General features: G+C 40.4%; 1 protein-coding gene across 1 annotated transcript in view; it reads right to left on the bottom strand.

Annotated features, from left to right (window-relative positions):
* Positions 1-379: 379 nt before the first annotated feature.
* DENND5B (DENN domain containing 5B) overlaps positions 380-19326 on the bottom strand; it is a 185048-nt gene continuing 166101 nt past the window's right edge. The window contains exons 22-27 of the mRNA XM_029955517.1: positions 17941-18059; positions 16505-16692; positions 9300-9382; positions 8638-8764; positions 6454-6628; positions 380-5164 (exon numbers count right to left, since the gene is read on the bottom strand). Coding sequence (XP_029811377.1) covers positions 4981-5164; positions 6454-6628; positions 8638-8764; positions 9300-9382; positions 16505-16692; positions 17941-18059 — 876 coding nt within the window. The 3' untranslated portion in view covers positions 380-4980. The remainder of the gene's footprint in view (positions 5165-6453; positions 6629-8637; positions 8765-9299; positions 9383-16504; positions 16693-17940; positions 18060-19326) is intronic.

Below are 19326 nucleotides of genomic sequence, written 5' to 3'. Positions count from 1 at the left end.
ATGCTGTATGCCCATATCTTAACAATGACTAAAGTAATGCTTATAATGGGTGGTCAATGAATCTTTGCCTTCTGTTTTTCCTGTAGACTATAATTTAGTTATTTTTGAGTGTCTTGTTTAAGAAATACTTTCCCAAGTTCATAACTACATTCTGTATTTTCTTTAAAATTTTTTTCTTTTTTCCTTTAGGCTATTAGGCAAAGAATCAATTTTTCTGTATGGTATGAGGTAGATTCAGAAAAAATTTTTTAAAACCTCTTCTGGATAACGAGTTGCCCAGAAGGTGTGTTTTTACTCCTTAATGATTTTGGTTTATCCTTCTACTTTCTCAAATTACTTGCCACTGAGTGTTAAGATTCTTTAATAACAAACCAAAACAAAGTATCAACCCCACAGTTTTATTTGTAAAGAACAAAGCATGAAAATTCATATTTAAATGTACTCCAAAACCTGAAAAACCCACGTCAGTTTCTCTGATATGTATGTTAAAGTGCTTGATATCACAATACTCTTTAAATTTTATATTATGTTCAGATGAGGAGGAAAAAAAATCCAGTTCTGATGCATTGTTAATACAAAGAAAAAAACACAATATAATTTAAATGCAGAAATGTTCATTTTTTAAAAAAGATACACAGGGTACATTTATACACGGTTCAAGTGTAACACAGAGGGATTTTTCTATGTTTAACTCCCTCATTTGATTGACAACAGGAACTCCTTACCGTATCTCTCTACTGTGAACAAGATTTAGTTTGGAACAGACTGGAGCCACACAAATTCATTCAGGATATTGGATCAAGCGTGATTCCCTCCCAAATAAAACAAGGGTGCCCTGGATTCCTTTAGAGGAGGAGACATTATTTGATACATATTTTTGTCCCTCTGGTGTCATCTGCTCAATGTGATACATTTCTGGAGCTCGTCTTTATTCTGTCCTTGAGAGGATGATCAGCTCCAGGAAGATCTGGGACAATGAGTTTCTTCTTGGATTCCTCTGATCACACCATCAGCACCCTCTTCAAAATGGCTTGGAAATCCAAGAGATTTGTAAATGTATTTTAATAGGAAGAAAGGACCTCGAAGTTTATGATTCTTTTCTGTTTCCTTTTAAGCTAAATGGTCATGTAACAAATACTTAGGTAAGAAACAGGGACTTCAAAAGAAACTGATGACTTGGAAACAGGATTCATTTTTTAATAGAGAGGAGCCCGTTCTCAGTCAGTGAGGGTATGTTAATACTGAAATATAAGGAGCTCAGGGTCAGAATGTCCCTTCAACATGGTGAAAAGTATAGAGCAGTTTTTGTAAACCTCACAACTATTCACAATTCTCAAAATGAAAATCTGAAAAATCATAATTCCTAGCAGAAAGAAGATATTTCAGTTAAAAGTTACACTCTCAATGCTGTCAAATAAATATTTCCCTGGGGAGCTGAGGCCCACATCTGTTGCCTCATGTTTCAAAATATCTTAGAGGTGTCAACATATACCACACACAAACTGTTATGTATAGTTTCTACCTCTTTCACTTACATTTACATAAAAAAGTTCTTTATTCCAAAAAAAGGAGATACAAGCAATTCAGGATTTCTCCTATGTCATTCATGGAGTGTGACAGAAGTTCATTAAAGTGATTTTTTAAAAAGGCATGTTAAATACCACAGGGTCACCAAAGTTCAAAAGTATCTGCCACAGTTAAAATAAATTTTAGAGGGAAACTGCAAACTGTTGTTAAGATTTAGGTTTCTTAGATCAGATTCTTGCTCCAGGTGGGAAGGGGAGGGAGAGGGGAGTTGGGCAGCGGTACTTTTGTTCTGATAGGCCTAATTTAACGCCCCCCCTTCCACTTTATGCTACTCCACACCGAGCCCAGTCGTTTTCTGTGGCGGGAATGAGTTAAAGAGCCCGAACCAGGGCAGTGCTTTTAGGGTCTCACAGGGAATACCAGCAACAGTGTAGCGCAACTGTCAGAAAGGTGGAGATCAGGAGTTTCAGGACATTTGAAAAACACTTGGAAAGTAGATGTTTCAAGAGGTAATATTTTTGGCAATTTAATTTTAAAACAATTTCCTCTTAAGCTATTATTATGTGAAAATACTAATTATGGTTCCAGGCATTACTTTTTAAATTTATTCTGAGGGGCAAAAATCAATTACAAAATTGATTTTTACTTACTTTAACTTTGAGGTGTGATTATAAAGCAATATACTGATTTTAAAAATTAATATAGCAAAAAGGATACCTCTAAAATAGGTACGGTCCTTCCAAAAGTCAGTCATATACATTTATTCTAATGATTCTGCTGCTGTCCTGCTCAAAATATTCTGGTATTGGCTTAGAGACCGTTATAAGTCACATAAGAAAGAAAGAAGTCTTATTTCTTTAGAATAATTTCTTTGTGGTGTCAAACTCTGCTTAAGCATCCTTTTTATCAATCAGTTTGGATCCTGAGGACTTGTTGTTTCCACATACTAAATTTCTTCTGAAAGGTCAAGATTTGCCATCACTGGCAATACTGACAAGAATGGGCTGCAGACCCACAAGGAGGTCCCCACACGTTGGGGGTCCTGGCTGTGCCACTGGCATAACTATGTGGGCTCCCAACGAGACCAAGTGGAAGAGCCCAGCCCTCTAGAGGATGTGACAGTCTGGTGTGACTACTGTGAAAGTGGTCTTTCCCATTGCACGGTCCTATTACACAGAGTGGGATAAAACTTTACATATAACTCCTTTTGGGGGATATTACTTTTAATGTAATGCTTTTATTCATAGGCCCCAAATCCAATTTTGCTCCCAGGTTTTATAACATGTAATTCTCAATCATTTCAGAACCATTTGTTAAAAAAGAATGTTAATCCTTATTAATGCTTATTATAAATGGATTTTAATATTTATATCCTACTTGCTTGGGCGTATGAATAAAGATCCAGGGGTAGAAAGACTTAATATGAGTGCCTTGGGAGTTCTGTCTCATGCGGCCTTTGTGTAATAAAAAATGTGAGTTCTAGACTTTGTTGTCGCTGACCAGCTGTGGGGTAAGTAACCTCTCGGCGAATCTAAGTCATCCTTTGGCAGCCCAGAGTGTGCCAGAAGCATGGTCTTAGGAGAAAGGTAGTAAGAATAAAACCCTGCACCGACCATTCAGTGGTTTCTGATCACCGCAGCACAAGAACCCTGTGTGAAGGTTCTGGAGGTCTCCCATAATAGGACTGTCCATGATCCTGGAAGAGCTGCGCCGTTATGCAGACACACTTTAGACTCGGGAGCAAATCTCCAGTCTACCCAGGTCACCCAGAAGCCTCTTCTTAAACCCTTTCCGTGGGTTTGTGAATGCTGTCTTCAACTCCCCCTTCCTCCTCAAGAACTGAGTCAGGTATTAAAAGGGGACGCGCCTTGGCTGCCCGGCTGAACACAGTGCTTGATAAAGGGAGCGAGGCACCTGTTCATTAGTTGCTTCCTCCAGGAAAGAAGGGAAACAATACGGTTGGCTAAAGCCCAGGACCCTCAAGATCGTACAGGGGTCCTGAGAGGCCACGGCTTTGCTTCTCAGCCACAACTGGGAATAAAAGCTGGCGCTGTGCTGAGGCAATTTCGCTGCTAACAATGTGCAAATGCCTAACTGGTTACAGGACTCCCATAAACGAAGACGTAAGGTAACCAGCTCAGACCACATTTACTTAAGACTTCCTTATAAGATACCAAACTGGAAAGCTACTCACAATGTTTGGCCTCTCAAAACTGTTGCCTCTGCTTCTGCTTCCATTTTGTCAGGTCTACGCTGTGCTGGCTTTTACCTTCTCTGGGCCAGTTGTTTTAGATTATTATCCCTTCTTAAAAAAGGAACACGAAACCTGCCCTGAAACACCCAGAAAGGGTTCATTCTTTCTCCTTCCCTCTGTTATTTGCATTATCATGGTCAACAAATACTTTCTCAAAAACATTCCAAGCTACACGGAGCCCTCCTCCTTCTTAGACATTCCTTCCTTTTCCGGAGAGGGGGTTGGGCACAGGAAGGGGGGAGGTGCCTGGAACCTAACAAAGACAGAGTTTGAGATTACCGGTCAGGTAAGAACTGCTGCAGGGCTTAGAGGGCCAAGTTACAGGCACAGAACCACACGGCTGTTTGCAGTTCTTATAAATGTAAGACCAACACTTTGAAATTCACATCTCCTCAAAGTACCTCACATAACAAGAATAAAAATGCCAAGAATGAAGTTAGTCTAGGCTAATCTTTCCAAAGTATAAAGAAGTGATAATCCTACAATTTAACATACTTCTCAGGGCTTTCTGTGTTCTCTTTCCAGTTCAGCCAAGCTCCTGGGGTCCAGTATTTAAAATATTTGAATTGTATCTTTATCTTGTGCCGACAGAAAAAATTTTCTAAAAGACTGGAGAAGTGACTCAATTCAAATGTATGAAACCAACTGTAACTTAAAATCTAGAAGTGAGGACTATCACGCACAGTAGGTAAAGCTGTTTACATTCACAATACAAAGGATCAGACGCACCAGGATGGATGGCTATGACATAACAATGCATTCTGGGTTCCTTTGTGATACCTGGAGGGAAAAAAAAGCCCGACTGGGTTGCACTGTAATTATGTGTTTTCTGTCTTCTTCCTGGCTAGCACCACTCTTTCCCTCCCAACTCCCAGTGCGGTTAAGCTACTTAATGTTAAGTCACAGGAATATTTAGTCTAAGAAAAGTATCTTATTAGAGTAATATAATTTCTTAAAGAAGATAGCATATTTACACACATCTAACACATGAAAATACTCTATTTTATACTAAATTCCAGGTTCAAATGAACTACAATACAGGATTTTGCCTTGTCTGTAGTGTGAGGATTGTTCAAATTGGGGAATACGGTGTGGTGCCCCCTGCAGTGACTCACTATCAGACAAGTCCAAATCGGTCCCCATAGTTGGGGAAGGTTCAGGAGCAAGGGGTCTGGACTGAGAGTTCCTTGCCAGTCGGGTTACACGTCCACTCCTTTGATGAGTGATCCTTCCAAGACTATGGGGAAGTCCTGAATGGTCTGCAGAATGCGGATGAGAGAGTTGACAGTCATGCGGTCTCGCAGGAGGGCCCCCTCCTCATACATGCGGGTGATGGCAGGGCACTCGGCCAGGAGCGGGATCCACTGTGGGAGCAGCCGGTCCCTGCAGAGGCAGAGAGAAGGAGTCCTGAGCCCTGCTGACTTGCTGCAGAACAGCACACAGGTTAGGAGCTTTCACTGGGAAGGTGTGGGGCCGGATGGAGCAAAACCTAGCCAAGTTCTCAGCTCAGCAGAGAAACCAAATTCAAGACTCTGGAAATTTGCTAGTTAATGTATACAACATAACAAGGTAAGAACAGTAACAAGTCAGAACAGTAGAGAGATAAAAGGAGATAAGGATCATGTTCAAAAGGAATTTTAAAAGCACAGCTGAAACATGGCCCTCTTATTAAGAAGAAATCTAGAACTTAGTTCTGTAAATCAGTTCTTTCAGGAGAACATCTCAGCCTTTAGTGTGTCCTGATTAACCTCGGACATTAGTTATTTGTCACTAAATATCTAAGACATCCTTATTGAGCATCTCTCAATATGCCTTTTTTTAAAAAAAGTTTATTTTGTAGTAATCTCTACACCTAACCTTGGGCTTGAACTCACGACCCCAAGATCAAGAGTCACATGCTCTTCTGACTTGAGTCAGCCAGGAGCCCCTCAATGTGCCTTTCATGACAAAAGCAGCCATAACTAGGCCTACCAATCTCCTGCTAGGGATCTAGGTCTGTACAAAACAACAAATATTGCACAGATAACTTTTTAAAAAATCTTATTCTAAAGGCCTACGTGTTTCATTTCTTATAATTCTGACAGCTGTTTAAAAATTAATGGATTGTAAAGCTATGTGTCATTTTCAAAAAATAAAGGGGTAGGAAACTGTCAAAGAGAAGACATTATATAGTTAAGATTTATATCATATGAAATCTACAATGTTATTAAATTTAAAACAACATGCTGCTCTATATACACAACACGACTCTACGCAGTAAATATATATGTGTGTAAGTGCTGGTGTGTCAAATTCCTTACCAAAATACCTGTTGGAGCTAGGTTGAGAGCTTGGCCACTCAAGTGAGACTGGGAATGAATCTTGGCTCTGCTTCTTTCTAACTGTGTGACCTTGGGAAAATTTGTTAACTTAATTGTACCTCATCTGTTTTCTGATCTGTACAGTGAGGGTACCAGTGTTACTTCATGTAGTGTGGTGGTGAAGTGACAGGCGGATGCAATGAGTAACTAGCACAGGGTCAATACACAGCCAGTACCCAATAAACGTAGTTTCATAATAAAACCTGCAGTAAAAGCAGCCCATGGGAAAGCTTTGGAAGGGGCATGATCAGGGGTTGCCAACACATAACAACACATAACAAAGATAGAAAAAGTCAATAACTGGCTTCATACCGTGTTCCAAGGCAAACTAAAATCTGGAATTTGCCATCCTTCCCAATGTTCCTGGGTGCAGTATTAATAGCATTTACATAGTGGCAGAAGGTTTTGCAGGATGATTTCTGAATAAGGACATCGTCTTCATTGTCTAGAATCTGGTCAGTGGTTTCAAAATAAGCAACTGCTTTCTCTAGGGAAGGAAATCAGAATCATATCATAATATACATTAATACTTCATATACAGAAAGATTAATCACTTAGTGTATTCTGAAAACACTAAAGATGCAGGGCGCCTGGGTGGCTCAGTCGGTTCAGTTGGTTAAGCGTCTGGCTTCGGCTCAGGTCTGATCTCACGGTTTATGGGTTTGATCCCCGTGTTAGGCTCTGTGCTGACAGCTAGCTCAGAGCCTGGAGCCTACTTCAGATTCTGTACCTCCCTCTCTGCCCCTCCCGTGCTCGCACTGTCTCTCTCTGTCTTTCAAAAATAAACTTAAAAAAAAACACAAAAAAACAAAAAATAAAAACAGTAAAACAGACACACACACACACACACACGATGCTTTGCATTAGAGCCAGTCCGGAAACCAAAATCATTCCTTTATCCTGATTTCATGAAGAATTGTAGAGGTCCATGCTTCCCAGTGGAACGATATGCTCCCAGGAGTTTATTTTCTAATCTAGACTGCATTCCAGAAGGGTGCAAAGTTTACTCTCTTTAGAATACCTTCAATCAATGGAAACTGGAGAAAAAGAAAAAAAAATAGACTCCTCTGTCAAGACTGGAACCTTCTAGGAGTACCTAGCAAATACATGGTAGCCATCGAGATGTGCCCTCTGGTCTAGTTATACAGTGGCTGGCTAACGTTTTGCAACAAAATCCTTAAAATGGAGCTGACTCAGGAAATCTGAGGAAGAGATATGTATACACATATTAGAAACAGGAGCAGTAAGATTCTGGGCATTCCAAAAGGAAAATAAATTACTCCTGGAGGCTGAGTTCTGTCAACTTTCTTTTCTTTGTCTAAAAATTCTAAGTTGGATAAAATCAACCACTTCATCTAGACTATATTTACAAGACACAAAATGATTAATCACCCCTTTAAGAAAACTGGGAATTCTAGAAGAACTGCATACCGGAGTTATTTAGCAAGCTAGAGCAGTACACTCCAACTAAACTTTCTGTGATGGATGAAATGTTCTGTATCTGCAAGGTTCAATTCAGCAGCTACTAGGTAAGGCAGGTGTGACTGAAGAAGTGAATTTTAAATCTAACTTAAGTTAAATAAATTCAAATTTAAATAGCCACATGTAGCTAGTGGTTACCTTAGGTACTGTACAAAATAAAGCTAGAGTAATCCTTTTAAAACGTAAAGCTATTTTATGTCACTCACTCCATAGCTCAAAGGCTTCCAATGACTTGTGTTTCAATCAAGATAAAGACCAAAGTCCTTCCAAAGGCCTAGAAGGCCCTAAGCCCCTGGCTCTCCCTCGGTCTCCTCTCACTCTCTGTCTCCCGCACTCTGTCCCAGTCGCACTACTCCTGCGGCTCCACAAAATGGCCAAGCACACTCCCACCGTGGGGCACGTGCCCTGGCGGTTCTGTCGGCCTGGCGTGCTCTTCCCCCACATACTCACATGGCTCAATCCCTCACTTCCTTAAAGTCTATACTCAAATATCACCTGGGCCACAAAGGATATTATCACCCCACTTAAAAAAGCACTTTTCACTCCATTTCCTTTCATCTTATTTTTTCCAGACCAATCAACACTTTCTAACATACCTGCTGAACTGCATACTTGTTATGTTTTTGTATATTATCTGTGTTTCTGCCCCCACAAGAATGGAAGTGAGTCAACCAGAGAAACTTTGTGTTGTTTACTTATATCTCAATGTATATATGTATTTTTCAAAGTAGGCTCTACACTCAATGTTGGCTTGAACTCTTAACCCCAAGTTCAAGAGTTGCATGCTCTACCGCCTCAATGTGTATCTTGAGCAACTAGAATAGTGAGTGTCTGGGATATTATGGACACTATAATATTTGTTGACTGAATAAAAAGCAAAGAGCGCTAATTTGATATTTATTTTTAAAAACATACTCCCTTGTCACTTACCCTTATTTGCTTAAATTCCTAGGTCTTCGAGTTTTCTAAGAAAATTTAGTGCCCTTATAGTAACATACAGCCCCTTTAATTTACCTATGAAGTCCCAGATGAAGACATTCTTGTGAAAGATGCGGGCAGACTTGAAGCCATGGTGGAAGACTTGTTCAAGTGCCACAACCAGGCCATTTTCTCCACACAGCAACACTGTGAGGCTTCCTCTCTGCGGAGCAAAACATACAGGACTGAAGAATAATCTGCTGCATCTACATTTAAGGAAAATACTAGAGAAGGACTGCCTGAGTGACTCAGTTGGACATCCGACTTAGGCTCAGGTCATGATCTCTTGGCTCATTGAGTTCGAGCCCCATATCAGGCTCTCTGTTGTCAGCGTGGAGCCTGCTTCAGATCTTCTGTCCCCTCCCCCACCTCAAAAATAAATAAATAAATAAATAAACTTAAGAAAAAAGAGAAAAACACTAGAGAAAAGGGTGTTAACATGTTCTTGTAGCTATTAGAAAGCTTACACCCTCTATTGCGTTATGTATCATATATAAAAGTGGCTTTAAAATTATATATATAATTTTTTTAAAGTAGAAGTAGACTCCATGCCAATGTGGAGCCCAATGTGAGGCTTAAAATCACGACCCTGAGATCAAGACATAAGCTGAGATCAAGAGTCAAACACAACACGTGAATGACTGAGCCACCCAGGTGCCCCTAAAATCCTATATATTAAGTTTGATAGACCATCATACCTCTTTTTCAGGTTTATGAAAATGCTTTACAATATTGTTTACAGCTTCTCCAATTCCTTCTTGAATCTGTCCAGCATTAGGTTCTGAAAAAATAATGAACAGCAGCTGAATTCTCATGCAAGGGAAATACACTTTGGGATATCAACTCTGTCCACCCATGCAGGAAACGGTTCACCACAAGGATGGCTTGTCGGGCTCCATGAATGTGTCTCAGGCCAGTCTGGCCAAGGTGAGGCATCTTATCCAAGAGACTCCTAGATTCAAATTCCAACCTTACTATTGGAATCTATAACCTTGGTTAAATGTCTAACTTCTAAGTTTGAATTTCCTCAATCTAAACTAGGGAAAATAAGCACCTCATAGGTCACTGGGAAAAGTGAATAAGATATTACAGGTGTTAACTCACCTGGTATGGTGAGTCACAAAGTGCTAGCCAGCTCCTGGGTCTGAGGAGTGAGGTGGGAAAGACTCCTGGCATCATTCCTCAGGTACTCCCTGAGCCTACTTATCTCTGGATTCCTTTGTGGGCACAGATCAAGGTTTGTGAAGCTCTGAATGGCTAACCTGAAATCTGTGTTTTTGTTGTTGTGTCTAAAGTAAAGGGAAGATACCAGGTACACTGAGGCACCCAGGCCCCAGACCAGCTTCCCTGTCTGGCTATTCAATCAATCTGGTGTGGCTTCATTCTCCCCGCCTGCACTTACGCAGGCCCTGTTCTTCAGGGAGAGCTTGGTGGGCTGCCTGAATGGAATCTAAACCGCCTTTGCCTCCCAAAGCCCAAGAATGGTTAAAAAGTGATGGTAAATACATTTTATCTAGGGATTAAAAAAAAAAAAAAAGATGGTGAACAGATTTTATCTACGGAAAGAAGTAGGTAATGAGAAAAATTAAATATTTGGTAATTTCTTATGGTGATTAACTCTGACATTTAATTTACATATCATACCGTAAAAGACAAACTATATACATTCTAGTGTTTAAGAATCTTTGAATTCAGGGTTGCCGGGTGGCTCAGTTAGTTAAGCAGCTGACTTTGGCTCAGGTCATGATCTCTTGGTTCATGGGTTTGGGTGCCATGTCAGGCTCTGTGCTGACAGCATGGAGCCTGGAGCCTGCTTCAGATTATGTATCTCCCTCTCTCTCTGTCCCTCATTGCTTGCACTCTCTTTCTCTTTTAAAATAAATAAATCTTTTTTTTTTAATTTTTTTTTAATGTTTTATTTATTTTTGATACAGAGAGAGACAGAACATGAGAGGGGGAGAGGCAGAGAGAGAAGGAGACAGAACCGGAAGCAGGCTCCAGGCTCTGAGCTAGCTGTCAGCACAGAGCCTGACGCAGGGCTCGAACCCACGAACGTGAGATCTGACCTGAGCCAAAGCCGGAGACTTAACCAACTGAGCCACCCAGGCGCCCCAAAATAAATAAATCTTTGAAAAAAAGAATCTTTGAATTCATACTGCTGGAGGATTTCTTGCATAAAACATTCTTCAGGTAAAACTCAAGGAAATTTTTTGTCTTTCTTTTTTTAAAAATTTATTTATTTTTGAGAGAAAGAGAGAGAGAGAGGGAGGGAGGGAGGAGACGCGAGGCAGAGAGGAAGACGGGATCTGAAGTATGCAGGGACAGCAGAAAGCCTGATGTGGGGCTCAAACTCACGAACTGTGAGATCATGACCTGAGCCAAAGTTGGATGCTTAACTGACTGAACCACCCAGGCACCCCCTCAAGCAAGTTTTTTCTATTAACAATGCATAAAAATGGTTAAAATAGAAACATCTAATGATTGAGGAACTGATACTGTGGTCTCTTCAGCTGCTAGTAATTTTTTTCCTTTCTCTGAAATACTTTCTGTTAAAATATAAATATACATACATATATATACATATATATGTATGTATAAATACAATATATATATATATCTTTTTAAAGTAATTTCTATGCCCAACATGCGGCTTGAACTCACAATCCAGAGATCAAGAGTCACATGTCTGGGGCACCTGGGTGGCTCAGTCGGTTAAGCGTCAGACTTCAGTTCAGGTCATGATCTCACTGTTTGTGTGTTTGAGCCCCACGCTGGGCTGTGTGCTGACAGCTCAGAGCCTGGAGCCTGCTTCAGATTCTGTGTCTCCCTCTCTCTCTGCTTCTGTCCCACTCGCACTCTCTCTCTCAAAAATAAATAAAACATTTTAAAAAATGGACACCTGAGTGGCTCAGTTGGTTAACTGTCCAACTCTTGACTTCAGCTCACGTCGTGATCTCATATTTGTGAGTTCAAGCCCTGCACTGGACTCTGTGCTGATGGTGTAGAGCCTGCTTGGGATTCTCTTTCCCTCTCTCTGTCCCTCCTCTGCCTACTCTTTCTTTCTCAAAATAAAAAAAATAAAGTTAAAAAAAATGAGAAGATCTATTCTGAAAAGTTTTAAAAAATATAATCAAATAGTTTTAAATTTATTATATTATTTAAATTTTATTATTTATTTTATTTTTATTTATTTATATTGAGAAAGACAAAGAATGAGCAGGAGAGGGGCAGAGAAGAAGGAGAGAGAGAGAACCCCAAACAGGCTTGAATTCTACACTATCAAGAGCCAATGTGGGGCTTGAACTCATGAACTCTGTGATCATGATCTTAGCTGAAATCAAGAGTTGGATGCCTGACTGACCGATCCACCCAGATGCCCCTATTTTGAAAATTTTCATTCATTATAAAATAGCCCTGTACTAAATCAATAGTATTTTAATTTTTTTAACATTTATTCTTTTTTTAATTTTTAATGTTTTATTTATTTTTGAGAGAGAAAGAGAGAGCGTGAGCAGGGGAAGGTCAGAGAGAGAGGGAGACACAGAATCTGAAGACAGTCTCCAGGCTCTGAGCTGTCAGCACAGAGCCCAATGTGGGCTCAAACCCATGAACCACGAGATCATGACCTGAGCTGAAGTGGGAGGCTCAACCGACTGAGCCACCCAGGCGCCCCAACATTTATTCATTTTGAGAGACGAAAAGAGAGTGCGAGCAGGGGAGGAGCAGAGAGAGAGAGGGAGACACAGAATTCAAAGCAGGCTCCAGGCTTTGAGCTGTCAGCACAGAGCCTGATGTGGGGCTTGAACTCACTGACCCTGAGATCATGACCTGAGCCGAAGTTGGATGCTTAACTGACTGAGCCACCCAGGCACCCCAATAGTATTTTATTTTTAAAGATTTCAGGGGCACCTGGGTGGCTGACTCAGTTGAGTGTCTGACTTGGCTCAGGTCATTATCTCAGTTCGTGAGTTCGAGCCCCATATCAGGCTCTGTGCTGTCCGTACAGAGCCCACTTTAGATCTTCTGTCTCCTTCTCTCTCTGCCTCTCCTCTGCTCATTCTCTCGCTCCTCTCTCAGAAATAAATGTTTAAAATAATATACATGCTGCACAGACCATTATAAATTTTAAAAAATTATTTTATTATTAAAATTTTTTTTTAAACATCAACTTGGGGTGCTGGGTTGGTTCAGTCAGTTGAGCATTGGCTTTGGCTCAGGTCACAATCTCATGGTTCGTGGGTTTGGGTCCCGTGTCAGGCTCTGTGCTGACAGCTAGCTAAGAGCTTGTTGCCTGTCTTCAGATTGTGTCTCCCTCTCTCTCTCTGACCCTCCCCTGCTCACGCTGTCTCTCTCGCTCTCAAAAAATAATAAAACGTTAAAAAAATTTTTTTTAAATCCATTTACTTATTTTTGAGAGAGAGAGAGTATTAGTGGGGGAAGGGCAGAGAGAAAAGGTGGGGGGGGACACAGAATCCGAAGCAGGCACAGAGCTGTCAGCACAGAGCCTGACGTGGGACTCGAATCCACAAACTGCGAGATCGTGACCTGAACCAAAGTCGGACACCTAACCTACTGAGCCACTCAGGCGCCCCTATTTTATTATTATTACTTAAAATTTTTTTTAAATGTTTTATTTATTTTAGAGAGAGAGAGAGAGACAGTGTGAGCAGGGGAGGGTCAGAGAGAGAGAGAGGGAGACACAGAATCTGAAGACAGGCTCTAGGCTCTGAGCTAGCTGTCAGCACAGAGCCTGATGCAGGCCTCAAACCCATGAACTGTGAGATCATGACCTCAGCCAAAGTCAGACACTTAACTAACTGAGCCACCTAGGTGCCTGTATTATTTTTTAAGTTATTTATTTCAGAGAGAGAATGGGTGAGCATGAGCAAGGGAGAGGCAGAGAAGGAGGGAAGGAGAGAATCCCAAGCAGGCTCTGCACTAACAGTGCAGAGCCCAATGTGGGGCTTGAACCCACCAACCATGAGATCATGACCTGAGTTGAAGTTGGGACATTTAAACAATGGAGCCACCCAGGCAAACCATTTTTTTTTTAATTTTTTGTTTTTATTAAAATTTTTTTTAAAGTGTTTTAATTTATTTTTGAGAGAGACAGAATGTGAGCGGGGGAGGAGCAGAGAGAGAGGGAGACACAGAATCCAAAGCAGGCTCCAGGTTCTGAACTGTCAGCACAGAGCCTGATGTGGGGCTCAAACTCACAAACCCTGAGATCATGACCTAAGCCAAAGTCAGACACTTAACCAACTGAGCCACCCAGGGGCCCCTAAAGATTTTACATTTTAGTAATGTCTAACACTCAACATGGGGCTGGAACTTACAACTCCAACATCAAGAGCTGCATGATCCACTGACTGAACCAGGCAGGGGCTCCTAATCGGTAGTATTTTTAAACTGACTTAAAACTTTTAGTTCTCTAAATATCATGTTGCATACACTGTGAGAAAATGCCAGTTTCCCATCTCTGAATTTCAGGGTATTTAAAAATTTCTACTTATTGAGTGAAGAAAAGAAAATATGACCAAAAGTAGAGGATAAGGCCTCGCAAAACAGTAATACCCCATGAAACTGGGACTGTTTTAGGAATTGTAATAATTTGAACGGACTGAGCTGAAATCTTTTAAAGTCAGTCTTTTAAGTCAATTTAAGATTACATACAATAAATTTGCCAATTTTAAGTGTACAGTTTGATTAGCTTTGACAGATGTACAAGTCATGCAACCACCATAATCATTCATAATGTAGAAAAGTTCCATCAACACAACAGTTCCCCTGTGCCCTTTTCTGTCACTCCCCTTTCCCAGCTCTCCTCTACTAGCAACCGCTGTTCTACTTTCTATCATTATTTTATTGCCTTTTCTATAATTTAATATAAATGGAATCATATAGCATCTAGCCTCTTGTGTCTGTTTTCTTTCACTTACTATTTTCACCCATGTTGTTAGATGGATGTATCAGTAATTTGCTCATTTTTTATATACTCCCAAGTAGTATCCCACTGAATAGGTGCAGCACATTCTGCTCATCCCTTCTCCAGCTGGTGGATATTGGGGTTGTTTCCATCTCGGCTACTACGAATAAAACTCCCACGAACATCTGAGAACAAGTCGTAGTGTAGATACATGTATTCATTTCTCTCGCGTAAATATTTAGGAGTGGGATTCTGTGTCAAGTGTATGCTAAGTGTATGTATGTCGTTATAAGTAACTGCCAAACTGTTTTTCTTTTGCATTCCCACTTGCAATGTCGGGGCATTCCACTGCTCTCCATCTTCACCAATATTTGGTATTATCAGTCTTCATAATTTTTGTTTTTCTAGTGTGTGGTGTGAATTTTACTTCTGAGGGCAACAAGGAATTATGAATCAGGAATAATTTAAGAAAGAATAGAGGGATTTTTAGACTATATCATTCTAATATTAACATATGACCATGTGCTAATAAATGGATAGGGACTGAAAATATCTAAGGAAACTTCTTTGTTAGTAAACTAAGGACTCTCAGGTACCCTTGTTATTCTACTTATGGTTTTATTGTCAATGGCTAAAATAAAACCACTTTACTGATAAAATTCCGTAAATTTTCACTAAATCATACTGCCTCTGTATTAGTTTTTTGTGGTGCCTGTGATAGGTTATCACAAACTTCGTGACCTAAAACAACAGAAATCTATTCTGTCATAGTTCTGGAGGGCCAGAAGTCAGAAATTATCACCAGGCAGAAATCAGGGCGGGGCCACAGTCCCTCTGGAGGCACCATGGAAGAGTAAGCTCACCTCTTCAAGCTTCTGGTAGCTGCTGGCATTCCCTGGCTTGCAGTGGTATCACTCCAGTCTCTGCTTATACTGTCTTCTCTTGTGTGTGTCTACTTTCTGTCTGCTTTCTTCTTACAAGAATATATACGACTGCACTTATGGCCTACCCAGATAATCCAGAATAATCTCCCTGTCCCAAGATCCTTAATAACATTTGCAAATATTTTTTTTTCAAATAAAGTAACATTTACTGATTCCAGGATTAGGATCTAATACCCTTGGGAGACATTATTCAGCCTACTAAAGCCCACGTTAGCATAACATAGAAGTTTATGGTACTGTTAAAAATGGCATATAAGCACAGCATCCTATGCAGAGAAGTCACTCCTTTCCATATTTTATCATTTCTGTAGGACGATGGGGGTAGGGAGGGGAAGTTTTAGATTTTCTCTTAGAACAACGGGCTCTGAATAGCTAGACATGGCTCTCTGGGAAAACTGTAATAGAAGCTATCATTATTTCTCCTTCAGGGCTTTTCCCCTTCTTTTTCTTTTGGAAGAGCTATATTTTTTCTTTTCTTTTTTCTTTTTCTTGTTTTTTAAAGTAGGCTTCATGCCCAGATTTGAGCCCAACTTGGAGCCTGAAGTCACAACCATGAGATCAAGACCTGAGATGAAATCAAGAGTCAGATGCTTAATCAAATGAGCTACCCAGGTGTCCCACCTATCATTTCCCTCTCAAAGTACAATCTACCCCCACCATAGGGCTGGAACTCCAAGATCAAGGCACGCATGCTCTACTGACTGAGCCAGCCAAGTGTCCCTCCTCCTTTAAGTTTCAGTAAAAATATTATTTATTCATATTTCTATAGCTTAATTAGAACACAGCATGCAGTTTTTATTTGATTTTAACATCTAAATTCTTCAGGCTTTTAATTATTGTTACTTCTTGCCTTATTTTTTCCCTTATCTTTCCCCTCCTCTCTTTTAAGCTCCATTCGCCCAAATTAATTTTCTTCAGTTTTCTCCTTTTTAATCTTACCATAATTCATTAATGCAACAGTTTCCTGCAAAATGGCCACATGATGCCCACAACAGCTGAGGCACATGGAAAATTTAGCAAGGACAGTACTTACTGGTGGTTTTTCCAGTCAGTGAAGTGATGCTCAGTCTTCGAGCTGAGGTGGGGGATTTCTGCTGGGGCGGAGTCCGACACTGCTTTCCCAGATCCTCATCTGCCACAGAGGTCATCAGTTCCCCAATAAGGATTCTCTCCAGGCTTCCGTCATCAACGCCTTTCCCCAACCATCGCCCACATGGGAACCTTGTAGGTCAGAAAAACAACTTCTCATTCACCAGTATTTTACTAGTTTTAATCAGAATTTTTGAAATGGCAACATGGGTGAAGCCCATCATTTTAGTGCCTATGAGTTGTTTTTTACATTTAAATTTTAGGATTTCAGGGGCGCCTGGGTGGCTAAGTCAGTTAAGCGTCCGACTTCAGCTCAGGTCATGATCTTGCAGTTTGTGATTTTGAGCCCTGCATCGGGCTCTGTGCTCACAACTAGCTCGGAGCATGTAGCCTGCTTCTGATTCTGTGTGTCCATCTTTCTCTACCCCTCTCCTACTCATGATTAAATAAATGTTAAAAATAAATAAATAAATATATAAATAAATAAATGTTTAGGATTTCAAACATACAGAAAAGTAAAGGGAACAGTAGAAGAGATCCCCATATTCTTATCACCTAGACCTAATGATTGGCCATATGCTTCATTTTTTAAGTTTTAAAATGTTTGTTGATTTATTTTGAGACAGTGGGAATGGGGGAGGGGCACAGAGAGAGAGAGGGAGACAGAGAATCGATGTAAGCTCCAGCCTCTGAGCTGTCAAAGCAGAGCCCGATTCGGAGCCCCATGTGAGATTATGACCTGAGTGGAAGTTGGATGCTTAACTGAGCCCCCCAGATGCCTCTACTTTTTGTTGAAGTATTTTAAAGTACATTGAACATATCAAGATATTTCACCCCTAAAAACACTTCAGCATGAATTTCTGAAAACTAAACACGTTCTCTCTTATATAGCCATAAATTGTTATGGCACTCAACCAAATTAAAATGATTCAATAGTTTCACATACCTAGTCTATGCTAAAATCCTGTGCTTAGCTCTTCTGAGAAGAATATATTAAAAACTAGAAGTTAATTTGGGAGTTGAGTTATAGGAGAAAGAGGAGAGTGCCTCCAAAGAGTACAGTGCCAGCTATAACTAGTAGAATCAAAAAGATCCTTTCCTCTTACTAAATGAATTACTTCAACCCTCTTTTTTTTTTTTATCAATTATATCAATTTTTTCCAACACTTGTGGACTAAGCATTAACAGCAAACACAATCAATTTTTTAGAAGTTTTTTTAGGGTGCAATTTTGTATTCCATAAACAAAAGCAAACTAACCAACCCAAAAAATGAAACTAAAATTCAGAAGGCAGGGAGAAAGCTTTAAAAAGAAAACAATTTTTAAACCTTTTCTTGTCGAAAGAATCTGAGTTCTGAGCTCCCAAGGACATTTACTTACCTGTAGGTATGTCCTGTGATCTCATTTCTGACCATGACACAATCCACTAGCCACTTGGCTAATAGTCCTGAGTTATCGTGACCAATCTGAACAGTGGTCAGCTTTCCCAAGTTCTGACACTGTAGGGACAGGACCACAGGTTAGTCAGGGCCTGATCTCACCTTTACTACCCCTTTGCCGCAGTGGTAGCATTTGGTCCCATTTAACGACTGCAGAGGACTCATCCTGTGTAATATGCTCTGCTTTGCACTAGAAAAATATATTCACATCTAATACATCCCATCTAATGAGAGAAGAGACATATGGACATTAAGTATCAAATGAGGGGACTGTACAAGGTGCTCAACTAGAGAGGTAAGCAAGTACGAGAAAAACACTGGAAAAGGAAAAAGTGTTTCTAACTGGGGAACGCAGAATTTGTGCCTTTTGGATGAGTAGGATTTCAAGAAGTGGAAAAAGGATGCTATTTAGATGCAGTTACAGTGCAGTCAGGAAAACAACTCTAGATATAAAAAATCACTGACATGGCTATTTTTCTGTTTCTAATAAAATGCTAAGGCAGAACTGACCTCAAGCCTCATCTGCTAGAGGTTTTTGAAGCAATCATAAAAAAATGTATAGTTATTAATGTCCTTCCTGGCCCTTGGTGGACAAGTACTAAAGAAAGCAATAATAATAGGACAGTAAAAATAAATGTCAATTAAATTCTGACTTTTTTCCCCCATAATATTTTATTGTCAAATTGTTTTCCATATAACACCCAGTGCTCTTCCCCTTAAGTGCCCTCCACCATCACCACCACCTCTTTTCCCCTCTTCCCCTTCCCCTTCAACTCTCAGTTCATTTTCAGCATTCAACAGTTTCTCAAGTTTTGCATCCCTCTCTCTCCCCAACTCTCTCTCCCTCCTCCGCTTCCCCTGGTTCTCCATTAGGTCTCTCCTGTTTTCCTGTTAGACCTATGAGTGCAAACATATGATTTCTGTCCTTCTCTGCCTGGCTTACTTCGCTCAGCATGACACCCTCAAGGTCCATCCACTTTCCTACAAAAGGCCATATGTCATTCCCTCTCATTGCCATGTAGTACTCCATCGTGAATATATACCACATCTTCTTGATCCATTCGTCAGGTGATGGACATTTCGGCTTCTTCCATGTTTTGGCTATTGTTGACACTGCTGCTATGAACACTGGGTACATGTGCTCCTATGCATCGGCATTTCTGTCTCTCTTGGGTAAATCCCCAGCAATGCTATTGCTGGGTCATAAGGGAGTTCTATGGATAGTTTTTTGAGGAACCTCCACACTGTTTTCCAGAGCGGCTGCACCAGTTTACATTGCCACCAACAGTGTAAGAGGGTGCCCATCTCTCCACCCACTCTCCAACAT

Source organism: Suricata suricatta, chromosome 10, assembly GCF_006229205.1.
Source record: "Suricata suricatta isolate VVHF042 chromosome 10, meerkat_22Aug2017_6uvM2_HiC, whole genome shotgun sequence".
Taxonomy (NCBI): Eukaryota; Metazoa; Chordata; class Mammalia; order Carnivora; family Herpestidae; genus Suricata; species Suricata suricatta.
Note: the sequence above shows the minus strand (reverse complement) of the source record. Positions and strands in the feature narration are given on the sequence as shown.